Below are 12,371 nucleotides of genomic sequence, written 5' to 3' on the forward strand. Positions count from 1 at the left end.
TCATGGACGAATCACCCAACCTCGATATGCACTACGCCGCATTACGGAAGAGCATTCACCATGTCGTCGATGGGCCGACACCCGCTGTCAGCGAGCCCGGGACACCTCCCGAGGCCGAAGAACCGCGCGACAGCTTGGACAGCGGGCTCAAGCCGACGCCGCCCACTGCACCAGACGTCATGCCCGGCGCCTTCAACACCGTGGCCCCAGCGTCGCTGGAGACTGAGCCCAACCCTTGGGCTACTACGCCCCCAATCCCGACTGCTTGATAGGGCCCTCTAATGTGTATTTTGTTACAGCCATGATTGTGCAAGTAGAGTGAGCGTGGTGGCTGCAACAGAGGCTGGGACCAAACAACATTGGGTTGCTTGGCAGACGCGGAAGGCCAGGCACCGATGTGGGAGATTACACAATCCCGCCAGCCATCTCGGTTGACATCGGCATCGTTCGACCTCTTCAGCTATATATGCACGTCAGATCGCCCATCGTGTGCTTATCTCGTTCGTTCCATCACTGCCCTTATCCTTATCACTATCATGGTCTCCTCCGACACATGGAAACTTTTGGGCCTCTCCGTCGCTGGCGGCTACGCGACCTTGGGCACATGGGCCCTCGTCGCTCCACGGCACGGTGCTGAGACGTTCTTCTCTCCCCGACCATCCTCGGCCGAGTCACTGCACGCCGGCGACATCGAGCGCTACATGCGTCTTTTGGGTGCACGCGACCTGAGCATAGCAGCGGCGATGGCGTGGTTCGCAAACAGTGGCGATTGGCGTGCAATGGGCCAGATGACCCTCACGGGCCTGTTTCTCTGTGCAGCCGATGCGGTGGCGGCGACGCAAGCCAAAGGCACGAGGCTGTGAGTTATATAGGCTATATTGGTTGAGCCGGGAAGACGAGCGGAGAGAGGAACCTGACGCCAGTGGGCTTCTGCTGACGGCCGGCTCGGCCGTGTGGGGAGTTATCGGCTATGCGCTCGTGTACTGGGTCTAGAGCGGGAGCGGGGCAACAATAAGGTCTGCCTGCGTGCGTATGTTGAAAGAATGCTGTACTTTGCGCAATCTATTAGTTGTAGCAGCAAATGGCGCTACATTCCCCGGGGCGAGATGTATCCGGACCTGACGTTGTCAGCTGTCAGCAGCAAGCCAGCTCTCCACATGTCGCATCCGAGCTTTAACCGTCCCAGCTTCTGAATTCCGTCACGAGGACTACGCCAGCTGGCCGGCATTCCCACATTCACGGCACGCCACTGATGATATAAAGGCGAGAGCAGGTCGCACGACTACGCCACTGAGCGGCCCGCCTCGCCCAAGACCCCTTTGCCACTGAGCATCGCAGTCGTACGCAGACTGGCCACCCACTCGCCCTGCGATGCCCCACCCAGACGCCGTACTTCCGCGTGAGCGCGCGCGCGCTCTCTCCTTCAACGCATTCACCTCTCGCCCTGACCATTGGGACATGAGCATCCTCTGCGCGCGCACAATCCACGACACGTACATCGAGCAGGCGCGGCGGGGGACCACGGTCGTCCGCAGCGAGGAGTTCACGCTCACGCCCGCGCTCATAGCCGACCTCGAGGCCCAGGCCCGGCTGCGAGCTAGCATCAGCGCCGTGGGTAGCGAGGCAAGCGGCAGCGGCGAGAGCGACGGCGTCGGTGTGGTTGTGGAGGAGCCGGAGGCTCAAGGTGGGAAAGGAGGACGGCGGCTGAGCGAAGACGAGGCGTTCGCGCTGATCAACGCCTGGCGATACGACCCTGCCAACCCCGCTCAGGCTTGAGTAGGCATGCTCATGTACTGTACAAGTATGAGGCCGCTAATGAGTGCGCCTACAATGGCGGTGTTTCAGCTGCGCGATGTCTTTTGGTGTTCCGCCACATGAGGATGCCGATCCTTCACAGAAAATAACCCTATCTAACGTGGCTCACATGTGTGTGGCAGTGTCTCACGTCAGCAAAGTCATGCAAACAGATATGCTCAGCACATCGTTGACAGCGTTTAAGCGCTCACTGGGAGGATGTGTTTACGCGACAGCGGACCGTCAAGCCACCGAGGCCGGGTGTGGTATCTGTACGTCTTCTGCTGTCGCTTCTACCAATCACCGCAGGGGCGTCGTATAGCTGCACTTTCGATGAAAACAGCCCATGCAATCTTCGCCCGAAGCTGCAAGAGAGCCCTACCCAATATAACTTGTCGGCCAGATTCCGCCGTTGTCCGTTGCTGATCCGGTTTTCCGTCCGCACGGCCACATCCCACGTGGGGCCCTCTTTCGGACGCGGATGACTCGCCTCAGAAGCGCTGATCCAGTGCTCGCCCCAAGCGCCAAGATTAAGTGAGTGCGTTGTGTGAGGCTGGCTGAGTGGTCGCAGGATATCCACCTGGGCCAACCAGCTCGGCGCGTTAGCCATTATCCGCCTGACATTCGTCAGCCAGGCCCCGGAGATACTACCCGAGTACATGCTGTATATTTGGGATGGGTGGTGCGCGATAAATCAAGCACCAGTAAGAACAAAATGTTGCTGAAACTAGCCAAGCATTGAGGGCTCAAAGGAGAAGCCCAGGCCCAAATTGCCCGTCAAGTTGTCCCTGCACAACTTTCCGCACCTTCTGCCGTTCCGCACCTCGATCGACTTTTCGGCGGCGATGCGGAATTATGAACTCCGAGGGGCCTGGCTGCTAGCCTAGAATGCATTTGCCCATTGCATAGGCTGCTGATTTATCCTGTGGATGGCCGAGCGGTGGCACAAAGATTTTTGACGGCTTGGCAGCAACCAGACACCGGAAACCGGATGTACAGTGTCAGGCACTCTTCCGCACCACGTCCCCAAACGACGCTTGGTTTGTCCGCTCGGAGAGTCCTCTGTCAGCCTCGGATTGACGGAGTCTGACGTTAAGGTCCAGCATGTGCATGCCAAGTCTTATCGGGCCCGATATGGCTCGCATCAAGTAGAATGTGTTTGTTTCTGGTTTCACTCATCACACGTTCTGGCTAAGCACCACTTGGCGTGCTTGGCCGCCGATGTGTAACCGCTAACACCATCAGCACCGTTTCCAACACTAGGCAAGGTTCGTGGCGCTTGTGAGCTGCATGAGGACAGCGCGGTCGTTGTTCGGACGGCGGCGCTCGTTGGTTGTGTCCTCACGACAGCCCCACAAGTGGAGCTGACACGGTCTCTCGACATAGTGACATGCAGCATGCAGAGAAGGATATAAAGCAGTTCGACAACGGTTGAGCGCTCGACACACGACAAAATGGCCACCTCCCAGCCGCAAGTGCCACTCAGTGAGAAGAACGAGGGACGCTATGGGCGCCCTGCGTCGCCCCGCACCCCCGAGACCCCGGACTCGGAAGCGGAGAAGAAGCAGATGACGTTCGACACGCTTGGAGACGAGGCGCTCGTCGATGAGGACGCCCCGCCCGCTATTATCATTCCCCTAAAGTACCGTATCACGGCTATTGTTCTTATTATCCTCTTCGGCACTGGCAACACGTACGCCGGCTTCGTCCTTGGGCCCCTCAAGACTCGCCTCGTTCGCGAGCTTAAAATCACCAGTACGCCTCACTCTCTATTGCTTCACTGACCTCAGACGCGCAGTACTCTGTCGTTTCGTCCGCCTCGTCCCTCATCAACACTCTGTTGCCGATTATCGGTGGCTCCATTATTGACCGTTATGGAGGCTCGCGCATTGCTCTCGGCTCGTCCGTTCTCTGCGTCGCTGGCGCCGTCCTCAGTGCTTGCGTACGTGAATGATTCCGGCGCACGCTAACCGTTAGTCCTCAATCGACAACAGGTACACCCTGCTCGTCGGTGGTGAGATCATCCTCGGGTTCGGCTCGGCTATCCAGGACATCTGCCAGTACAAGCTGTACCCGCACTGGTTCGCCGGTTCGCACATGGGCCTGATCTTCGGTGTCAACGTCGCATGGTCGCGCATTATCCAGCTCGTGGCCCGTCTCTCCGCTGTGCCCATGGCCGACATTGGCCCCGGCCGCTACTGGGGCTGGGCCTTGTGGATTCCGACCATTACCACATTCGTCTCTGGCTTCTGCGTGTACGCGTACTACTTCTTCGAGAACCGCATCCTTCCCGCTGAGTACCGCCCGGCCAAGCCGGAGGTGCGCAACGACCAGACCCTCCTCAACGACTGGAAGGAGACGATCAAGAGCATTGTCCTCCTTCCTAAGTTCTACTGGATTATGAACGTGACGCAGATGCTGCAGGGTGGCGCAACCCGCGTGTGGCTCCGCAACGTCGCCGACATCCAGGTCAAGAGCCGTGGCACGTCGGAGCAGGCGGCAGGCTACAACGCCGCGCTTCAGACCGTCATTCCCATTGTCCTCACTCCCGCGACCGGCTTGTTCTTCGACAAGATTGGCTGGCGCATGGTCTTCGTTACCACCACTTCCCTCATCTGGCTCCTTGTGTGGGGCCTCGCGGGCTTCACCAAGATCAACTTCCTCGCGCCTGTCCTCATCTCCTCATTTGCCTACGTCACCAACCTCATCCCCTTCATGGCGACGGTGCCGATCCTCCTCCCTTCCAACGAACTGATGGGCACGGCCTTCGGCGTGTGGCAATCGTTCCAGAACGCCGGCACGCTCATCATGGACGTTGCGTCGGGAGCGATCCAGGACGGCACCCCCGGACAACAGTACGACCGTGTCTTTATTGTCATCATGGTGTTCAAGGCGTACGACGCGTTCCTCGGCCCATTCTACGACTGGCTTGATGGCCGCTGGCTCGGCCACCAGCTCCGTATGCCCGAGCGCAAGCGCCGCGACAAGCTCGTCCAGCTCGAGATCCGCGGGCAGACGTACGAGGGGCACCAGCGCAGCAAGTTCTGGATCTGGACCGGTTGCTCCATCCTCTCCGCCATGGTCGTCACTGGTTGGGCGCTGTACATCATTTACTCGATGCCGCGGTAGTAGGACAATACGCAGATGTATCTCGCTCGTTCACAAATATGACTATAATCCGGCATATGTTGCTATCGCTTCCAGCTTGTCCTCCACCTACTACCTGAGGACGAAGCGCTGGCTGACGTTGGAGTGTTCAGGGTGTACATTGCCCGTCCGCGAGCAGCCACCTTGACTCTTCTGCTGGCCTGCGCGGTGCTTGGTGTGGCTGATCAGCTGTTCGTTCGATGTGGCGCTTCCAGACCACGCCCGCAGCAACAGGAAGTCCAGGGAATCAATTTCAATGTCAATTGGGCTAACGAAAATATCCTCGGCGAGAGAGGACCCAGGACATTCAAATGTGCCTATTAAGCTTTTCCTCCGGATGCCTGACCCTGCTTCTTCGAAACCCGGGACCGTCTTCCGCGCGGCAGCCCGCGGGAGGAGCCTCTCGTTTCTACATGCCTCGCGACATTCCTGGACAGAGCCGAAGGGCATTCACTCAGTCGCCTGGGGAAATAGCGCTGCGCGATGTCTGACAACTGAATGGGCGTCGTATTCTCTGATGGATCTGGACGACCTGCGGGCAGCCTGATGTCTGCAGAGGATGGAGAACAGGCCCTTGAATCCTAAGGCGCCACGCAAAAGCGTAAGCCAGCTGTTGTCCACGACTCCGCGTAGTTTCCTAATCAGGGGATTGTTGAATGGTTCTCCTTTCGTCCACGCTTGCACATCACCGAGTGGCCCACAACGAGTCCCCTCGTGGAGCAGCCAGCTTCCCCTCGCTGTGGAGCAGCCAGCGTCCCCTCGCTGACAGATGCACTGCCAAGATCCAAGCTCAGTCTGTCTCGTTGCTCAGAGCTGATCTTGACACTTACCGTCCTATCTTCCTTCATTTTCGCGACCTCAAACCAGGCATCGATCGACGCCTTCCTCCGCTGCCTCTCCTCTTTACACCGCAGCGAAACGCTCCTGCTTCCAATCTTTATCTCTTGATACTGCTATTCGACGCAGACATGTTCGGACAGAGCGGATATCAGTCGCTCGATCCAGCGGCGAATCGATCGCGCCGCAAACGGCGCCTTCTCGCTGCCTCGATGGTTCTCTTCGGCCTCATCGCCTTAGGCTCGCTCTGGCACACCGCTCCGCAGGTGTAAGTCGCCGCCCCTTGTCCCATACTCACTCCAGCACAGCTCTCCTGCTCAAGCCAGACACATGCAACCCGTACGCGCTCCCGGGAATGCTCGCGTATGAGCCGAACGACCCGCATGCGAACAGGTGGCACCCATTCGCAGGGATGCGCGATGAGACCGACCCCGAGCTCCGAAGCGACGTCAAGGCGGACGCGTGTGCCCAACCAGCACCGGCGCTTGCGGCGGCGTTCGTGCGCGCATCTTGGTCCGCCGTGCCACCCTCGCTCCCCTCGAACGAAAGCGCGCTCGAGCCAGACTTCGCGTCCGCCGCACTGGGGCCAGACGGGCGGCCTTGGGAGGATGTCGAATTTGCGCGCAATCGCACAGTCGTGTTCCTCGGTGACAGCATCTCGCGCTTCACCACGAAGTACTTCTGTGATGTGAGTGCCTCAATGCATCGCCTCAAAGACACGCGAGGGCTAGGCTAAATGTCAGATGGTTGGGGAGCGTGTCATCGAGCTCAACTGGCAGCACCCATGGGCACCAGCCGAGATTCTCAAGGACGGGAGCACGCGCGAGGAGCCGGAGCGCGACGACGCCCACCTCGACCCGTTCGGGTGGCACCTCCTCCCTCCCGCCGACCCCGGAAGCCATCTCGCGCACTACTGCTATGCGCCGGGAATGGACTTCTTGCTCATCCACCTGCACGCGTACGGGCTCGATGAAGAAGATTTCTGGAAGTCCAAGCCCTCGTACATCCCGCCATACACGTTCGAAGACCGCGTGCATCGTCTCGTGAGGCCATACCTCAACCGCATCCGGGCGACGACCGGGCGTGGCGCGAGCGCCCCGGAGCTGGTATACGTCAACAGTGGGATGTGGGATGTGATGCGCTTTGCGCACGAGGACATTGCGGCAGACAAGAGCATCGCATCAACGCTCGGGAGGTGAGTGTCTCGCGAGAGGAGGGCTGACGGAAGCACCCGCCTTGCATGGTATCGCCGCCGCGTACGCGACGCGCTCACCTTTGTCGTCAGGGAGTTCCCCCAGGCGGCCGTGTACTGGTCCGCCTCGCACTACCGTGAGTAATGAGTATCGCCCAGCTGACGCCAGCCATTAAGGCATCCAACGGGTGGTTCTTTGGAGACATCAAGCCCAAGCACCGGCCTGACATCAAGCTGCTGCGGCTCGCAGAGATGCACGGTGCCGCGATGTCCGCATTCGAAGACACCGCGGATGCCTCGCCCGAGGACAAGGCCGCCCTCGACCGGGTGGAGCTTGGGCGCTGGGGCCTCGCGATGACTGGGCAGGAGGACCACCAGATCGACGAGTAAGTAAGTTAGTGGGTGATGCTGACGATAGCCTGCACCCAACATTCCTGCCGGGTGGGTATCTGTGGGCCGACATGGCGTTGTGGGACTTGCGCCACGAGGTGCGCCGACGGGGATTGTAGAGCTCGAGTTCGGGGAGTGAGAGTTGTAGAGTGTGCTTGTTAGATTTTGTTTGGGCACCGTCGGCTGGTCACGATGAGCGCTCGACGCTGAGCGCGACGGCTTGGATATTGATGTGTGTCAGGGAGCGAAGAGCGCTCAATCCGTCAGCTCCCCAGCTGGCGACGGGGCCCCCGTGAAGTACAGCAGAGATGCGTTTTGGATCAGAGGAGTACGGATCTCAGCAACGGCATGTCGACGGGATTCCGTGGGAGATCTCGCCCGGTATCACCTATCACGGTGTTCTGCATTGGTACTTACGAGCTTTTATCTCAACCCTCTACTGTACGTCAGCAACGCCGCGGGTAAGCTCGGCTGCATCCGAAGTGACTCGGTCGCCAACGCCTCGCAGCGTCTCGAGGGATCGATGCGGCGTCCCCTTCTCATGTCCGGGCTCGGAGCTTGGTGAACACGCGACTGGACCTTGCCGGCAAGGGCCGTCAGGCCCCAGCTTGCCCACCGCGGGCTAAGCTCGGCTTGAGCCGAACCATGGGTGTGTTGCTACATAACCAGCCCTCGCTTCAACAACAGAGTTCATCAACTTCCCATTCATCATGACTGACGCCCCCCTCATTCCTCTTGCGCAGTACATCATCGAGCGCTTCAAGCAGCAGGGCGTGAAGCATGTATGTACATCTAATGAGCGCGCTGACCACAGCTCTTCGGAGTGCCGGGAGACTACCAGCTCGAGCTGCTCGACTACTTTGAGCGTGACCCCGAAATCGAGTGGGTCGGCAATGCGAACGAGCTCGGTGCTGTGAGTCCACATTGGCCTCGGCGATGGTGACGGGCGCGAGGAGGCGAGCGGGCGAGCTCGCGAGCGAGCTGGCTGGCACCACCGGCTACTCGGTCCCGCCGGCATATTTCGGGCCATGCCCGATCGGCCTCCTCCGCCCCACTATTCGCCGGTATCTCTGTTCACTTGGCTGATCCCAGGCATACGCGGCGGACGGGTATGCGCGCGTGCGCAACGGTATGGCTGTGTGCGTGACCACCTTTGGCGTGGGCGAGCTCAGCGCGCTGGGCGGTATCGCTGGTGCGACGGCCGAGCGCCTCCCAGTCGTTCACCTCGTGGGCTCGCCCCGCTCGCCGCTCCAGAAGGCCGACGCCCTCGTCCACCACACTATGAACCTCCCCGGCGGGCAGTACGGGCGGTTTTACAAGATGAGCGAGCAGATCTCAGCGGCGACCGTTGTGCTCATCAACGAGCCCGACGAGGGGCTGACGGACGCCGTGGACCGCGCGATCCGCACCTGCGTCGTCGAGGGCCGCCCCGTCTACCTCGACGTGCCGCTCGACTACAACCACCGTGAGGTGAGCGCTGCGCCGCTGTCTACGCCGCTCCCCAAGCTCGGTGAGCCCAAAGACTTCGCCGCCATCCCCCGCACCCTCATGCTGCCGCCACTGGACAGCATCACGGCGCAGGTGACGGACGCGATCGTCGCCGCCTTCGAGAAAGCCCAGAACCCCGTCATCTTGGCGGACCTGTACGCCGAGCGGTACGGCCTGCGGAAGGAGGTGCGTGCGCTCGTCAAGGCCGCGAACGTGCGCGCGTTCTGCACGCCCACGTCCAAGTCGCTCCTCGACGAGCAAGACCCCAGCTTCGGCGGCGCGTACGGTGGCAACATGAGCGTGGACGCGTGCGCAGCCGAGTTTGAGGCCGCCGACTTCGTCCTCTGGATCGGTGCCATGAAGAGCGACACCAACACGGGCCGCTTCTCTATGCGCGTCCCGGCCTGCAGCGTCGAAATGTACGTCGACAACACCAAGATCGGCGCCGCCGAGTACCCTGGCACGGACATGCGTCGCATTGTGCCTGAGCTCGTCAAGCGCCTCGGCGGCGTGGCCAAGACGGCCGCGCTCAAGCCCAACCCCGACGTCTCCCTCCCCGTGACGACCAAGGCGCAGGGCGACGCGATCATCTCGCAGGACTGGATGTGGAGCCGTTTCGGCGCATGGCTGCAGGACACAGACGTCGTCCTCGGCGAGATGGGCACGTCGGCGTTCGGCCTCGTGCCCATCGCCCTCCCCTCCAACGCCCAGTACCACAGCCAGTGCATGTGGGGCGCAATCGGGTGGAGTGTGGGCGCGGCACTGGGCGCGGCGCTTGCTGCCCGCGAAGCCGACCCGGCTACGCGCACGGTCCTCTTCGTCGGCGACGGCTCGCTCCAGCTCACGGTGCAGGAGATCGGGACGATGGTGCGCCGCGGCTTGACGCCATACATCTTCGTGCTCAACAACGACGGGTACGAAATCGAGCGCATCATCCACGGCCCAGAGATGAAGTACAACGACATCGCCAACTGGGATTACACGATGATGCTGCCGCTGTTTGCGGGGCGCACAGGCATCAAGCATGAGACGCACAGCGTCAAGACCCAGGGCGAGCTGCAGTCGTTGCTCGAGAGCAAGGAGTTCGCCACGCCCGACCGCATTCGCGTCATCGAATTGTTCGTGCCCAAGGGCGACGCCCCACCTGCCCTCGCGCGCATTCTTCAGCGCAAGATCTAGCTGTGTACGTTTTGTTGTCTGTGATATTAAGGGAACCTCTATGGATTAAATGGATATGATATGGGGGAGGGATTAGCCTAACTGGGTGTTTGAGGGATTGACAGCGAAATGGTCACTGATTATCCTGCGGTTCCGGTGTAAGAATCAGGAGCGAGCCGTCCAGGGATGACTGGAAGTTGCAAAAATGAATTGTAAGGTCACGACGGGGGTCGAACCCGCGATCTCCTGATAGAAACGATGCTTAATCGTAGTCAGACGCGATGCCATTTCGCCACGCGACCTTGATATTTGCAAACGTTTGACATGTAATATACCAGATATAGAACTATTTGCAGGGGCTCATCCCCCCTTCTGCCATCCCCTCCTTCCGAGTCTGCCTCCTGTTGGCCCGATGGACGAATACGCCACGCGTGTGACCGAAAGAGATTGCGGTGAGTTGCAGTGAGCCATGGACGAAGACAGGCAGGCGTGACGGGCGAACGCCTTGGTGCCTTCACCTACACCCTCCTCGCGTTTAAGCTCTCGGCACCCCGCCTCTCCGCTTCACCGCCCCACACGCGGGGTCATCTGGTCTGGTCAGATGCAACTGACGGCTGTGCCATCATTGCACAGTAAATTATGCTTGACAGCCGATGATGGACGCTGAGGCAGAAGGCTGCCATATCTTGGCCCGTACTTTGCCCCCACATATCGCCCGTCACACCGCCAAGTCAGGCTCTGCCATTGCTCTCCCTTTGATCTGCAGATGCACAGAACAGAGCCGACATGTTCGGCGGCTCGGTGGATTGATTTTGTCGCATTCCATCAGCAGACGACTTGGCTGACGACTCGCTCATGCCTCGCCTCGGCATTTGTCGGGCCACGCACGCCCTCAAGTCACCTGCCTGTCCCACCTGGACCAGCATGCCACCGCCCACCCTGGTTGAAACTGTTCAGCCGGAGCCCACGGAGGCGATGCCTGCGTGCCGTGAAGAGGCATGCACAGCTGTCAATGCATGTTTGATGGTGCGATGCAGTCGCGGGCACGCCGTGCGACCCGCTGTCGTACCACGGCGGCCCTCTGTGACGATCCTATCTTCCTCGTGGTGCCAGTCCACAGATGCACGCGATCGCACACATCCGACCGCGGCCGACCGATCGTGGCCGAACGACGCACAGACTGTGACATTCTCAGCAAGGCGCAGACACTGTGAACGTTGAGGAGTTGCTCGCATAGCCCATGGGCGCAGCGGAGCACTGACCGGTTGCAGGATTGGTGTCTCGGTACCGACGATGGCGACGAGATCTCTGCGCTTGGGCGTTTTGGCTGCTGGCTGCTGGCGTGGGACGCCTCGGCCATGTCCAATCTCGGCCCTCCCTTTTGCCTTTTCGGCTCCCATTAGGACTCGGGCTGGAACTCGATTTGGCCCACATTACGCAGCGCGGCATGTGATGATCTCCGTGGTCGCTCGCTTTTGCGTCTCGCCTGTCCCAAGTGCGAGAGATTGGGAAGGAGGATGTTGCTGTGCATGAGAGTGTGCACTCCGGTAATCGGCGTTGAGTACTACTGAACAGAGCCAGACGGAAATAAGCTTGAGTGGAGCAGGCTGAAAGACGCTTGTCACAAGCAAAGGCACCTCAGGGATGACGGAGCAAGGCGGTGGGGGGGGAGGAAAGGGACTGACATTCAGGCAGGAGGTCATGTTTATTGGATAATAGCGACGGAACGCGGGTGCCTAACGTAAAGGTAAACGACCACAGAGTTGAGGTGGTGCGAGTTGGCGAAGCTGTACAGCCGTAGATGCACCGAGGCATGATACACCTGCAGTACTGCAGAGAACGACGAGAGGTGCAATCCAACCCGAACAAGACGGGAGGGGCAAAGCAACTGTACGTACAGCATCCGTCAGGGTTTATCAGGGAAGGAGAGTACTGTCCAGGCCAAGTGACCACTTTCGAGCATCGTTTATCCTTCTCCTCCTCCTCCTCCTCCTCCTCCTCCTCCTCCTCCTCCTCTTCTCCCCTCCCACCCTCTTGCGTCTGTTGGACATGTATGCCTGATGGCCTCTGATTGCTGCACGCTGCTGCTGGTGAGACATTGCAGACATTGAACACAGCCCCATACTGCAGCCGTCCTCCCGATCGACTGGGCTGTTCACATCGCCCCTTGTCCCACACTCAGTGTCGTGCGTCTCACTGTCGTCTATCCACTTGTCCATCAACTTCACATCGACACCCACACTTCACAAGTTCTCTCGCTCGGATCATCAAGACATTCTTCGCTTCTTTCACATCGCCTCTCTGATTCCTTTCAGTCTCACTCCATCTCTGGCTTCCACCCACTCCATCCTATCTGTCTCTCTTT

The 12,371-nt window shown here is 59.9% G+C and overlaps 6 protein-coding genes across 6 annotated transcripts; 4 read left to right on the forward strand and 2 right to left on the reverse strand.

Moving 5' to 3' along the window:
- Nucleotides 1–536: 536 nt before the first annotated feature.
- COLE_01046 (uncharacterized protein) lies at nucleotides 537–863 on the forward strand (the record flags this gene model as incomplete). The annotated part of the gene is made up of 1 exon (XM_018422114.2): nucleotides 537–863. The coding sequence occupies one exon, from the start codon at nucleotides 537–539 to the stop codon at nucleotides 861–863; it is 327 nt and encodes a 108-aa protein (XP_018281809.1).
- A 1,139-nt stretch (nucleotides 864–2,002) lies between these two features.
- On the reverse strand, nucleotides 2,003–2,455 carry COLE_01047 (uncharacterized protein; the record flags this gene model as incomplete). Its single annotated transcript, XM_018422113.2, has 1 exon — nucleotides 2,003–2,455. One exon carries the CDS (start codon nucleotides 2,453–2,455, stop codon nucleotides 2,003–2,005), a length of 453 nt encoding a protein of 150 aa, XP_018281808.1.
- Nucleotides 2,456–3,248: 793 nt separating this feature from the next.
- On the forward strand, nucleotides 3,249–4,923 carry COLE_01048 (uncharacterized protein; the record flags this gene model as incomplete). Its single annotated transcript, XM_018422112.2, has 3 exons — nucleotides 3,249–3,549; nucleotides 3,585–3,736; nucleotides 3,772–4,923. 3 exons carry the CDS (start codon nucleotides 3,249–3,251, stop codon nucleotides 4,921–4,923), a joined length of 1,605 nt encoding a protein of 534 aa, XP_018281807.1.
- Nucleotides 4,924–5,909: 986 nt separating this feature from the next.
- Nucleotides 5,910–7,479, forward strand: COLE_01049 (uncharacterized protein; the record flags this gene model as incomplete). Its single annotated transcript, XM_018422111.2, has 6 exons — nucleotides 5,910–6,046; nucleotides 6,082–6,466; nucleotides 6,522–6,973; nucleotides 7,007–7,107; nucleotides 7,140–7,356; nucleotides 7,389–7,479. The coding sequence occupies 6 exons, from the start codon at nucleotides 5,910–5,912 to the stop codon at nucleotides 7,477–7,479; spliced, it is 1,383 nt and encodes a 460-aa protein (XP_018281806.1).
- Nucleotides 7,480–8,070: 591 nt separating this feature from the next.
- COLE_01050 (uncharacterized protein) lies at nucleotides 8,071–10,027 on the forward strand (the record flags this gene model as incomplete). The annotated part of the gene is made up of 3 exons (XM_018420689.2): nucleotides 8,071–8,142; nucleotides 8,175–8,273; nucleotides 8,453–10,027. The coding sequence occupies 3 exons, from the start codon at nucleotides 8,071–8,073 to the stop codon at nucleotides 10,025–10,027; spliced, it is 1,746 nt and encodes a 581-aa protein (XP_018281805.1).
- A 1,895-nt stretch (nucleotides 10,028–11,922) lies between these two features.
- Nucleotides 11,923–12,225, reverse strand: COLE_01051 (uncharacterized protein; the record flags this gene model as incomplete). Its single annotated transcript, XM_018419613.2, has 1 exon — nucleotides 11,923–12,225. One exon carries the CDS (start codon nucleotides 12,223–12,225, stop codon nucleotides 11,923–11,925), a length of 303 nt encoding a protein of 100 aa, XP_018281804.1.
- Nucleotides 12,226–12,371: the final 146 nt, after the last annotated feature.

This window comes from Cutaneotrichosporon oleaginosum (assembly GCF_008065305.1).
Source record: "Cutaneotrichosporon oleaginosum strain ATCC 20508 chromosome Unknown ATCC20508_contig01, whole genome shotgun sequence".
Classification (NCBI taxonomy): Eukaryota; Fungi; Basidiomycota; class Tremellomycetes; order Trichosporonales; family Trichosporonaceae; genus Cutaneotrichosporon; species Cutaneotrichosporon oleaginosum.